Consider the following 848-nt stretch of genomic DNA (forward strand, 5'->3'; position numbering starts at 1 on the left):
CACAATTTTCCAAAGATTATTATACTTGCAATAATTCGAAAATTTAATTACTTAACTATTTTGTTGAATAAACGTACTAGTTAGTGTACTTCTTCTTTGGTTTCTTTATTATACAGTGGTTTTTCATTTCGTTTATAAAGGGTGTTCGGCAAATTGTAGTACTATCGGCAAGGAGGTGATTCCTCATAAAAGAAGTAAATGAAAATTGCAGAATAAAGTTTTTTGATTGTTTACCTAGTTTCCAAGAAAAATAATTTCGAATATGAAATCAGAATGCCAAATTTTTTCATTATTTCTCTGTATCCAATTCACCCTCGCAGTTGTCTCCACATTGCGACGAAACCTGTATATCTGCATTTGTTACTTATTCATTTATCTTTAATAAACAGATGATACATCTCGAAGATCAATTTATAACAGACGATCAAGTAAAGGCAGCTTATCAAAATACGCGTCTCGAACACAATGTACACCTTGATATAAATTCCAGTCCTAAACTAGCTAGGCTTACCAAAATTATGGTTACACTGGGTAAGTCAGGTGTTTCTACATGTTTTTCTTTACGCTTAAACAAATTTCTTTTTTTTTAAAATGAGCGACTATGAAAAGTTACTATTAGATGGTCTTAACATTCGCTATCCTATGTCCGGGTCACTAGGGACCCACTCTCTTTATATCGTAATGTGACGATCGTCGAGTAAGATCTTATTTCACTATTTCTTTAATAAGAAAAATATGTGATTAATGAAAAATTACCAGCATGCGTTCGAGAATATTTTCTCTACTCAGACTTTCACATTTTCGAGGATTAAATCTTTCTATATTGAAAGAAAGGAAGATATATAGAA

At 31.5% G+C, this 848-nt stretch overlaps 1 protein-coding gene across 1 annotated transcript in view; it reads left to right on the forward strand.

Moving 5' to 3' along the window:
- The first annotated feature begins 389 nt into the window (after positions 1 to 389).
- LOC108578098 (pyruvate kinase-like) overlaps positions 390 to 848 on the forward strand; it is an 11,190-nt gene continuing 10,731 nt past the window's right edge. Inside the window, 1 exon segment of the mRNA XM_017941352.1 lies at positions 390 to 531. Within this exon segment, the coding sequence (XP_017796841.1) occupies positions 390 to 531 (142 nt within the window).

The sequence above is a fragment of the Habropoda laboriosa genome, unplaced genomic scaffold, assembly GCF_001263275.1.
Source record: "Habropoda laboriosa isolate 0110345459 unplaced genomic scaffold, ASM126327v1 scaffold1220, whole genome shotgun sequence".
Lineage (NCBI taxonomy): Eukaryota > Metazoa > Arthropoda > Insecta > Hymenoptera > Apidae > Habropoda > Habropoda laboriosa.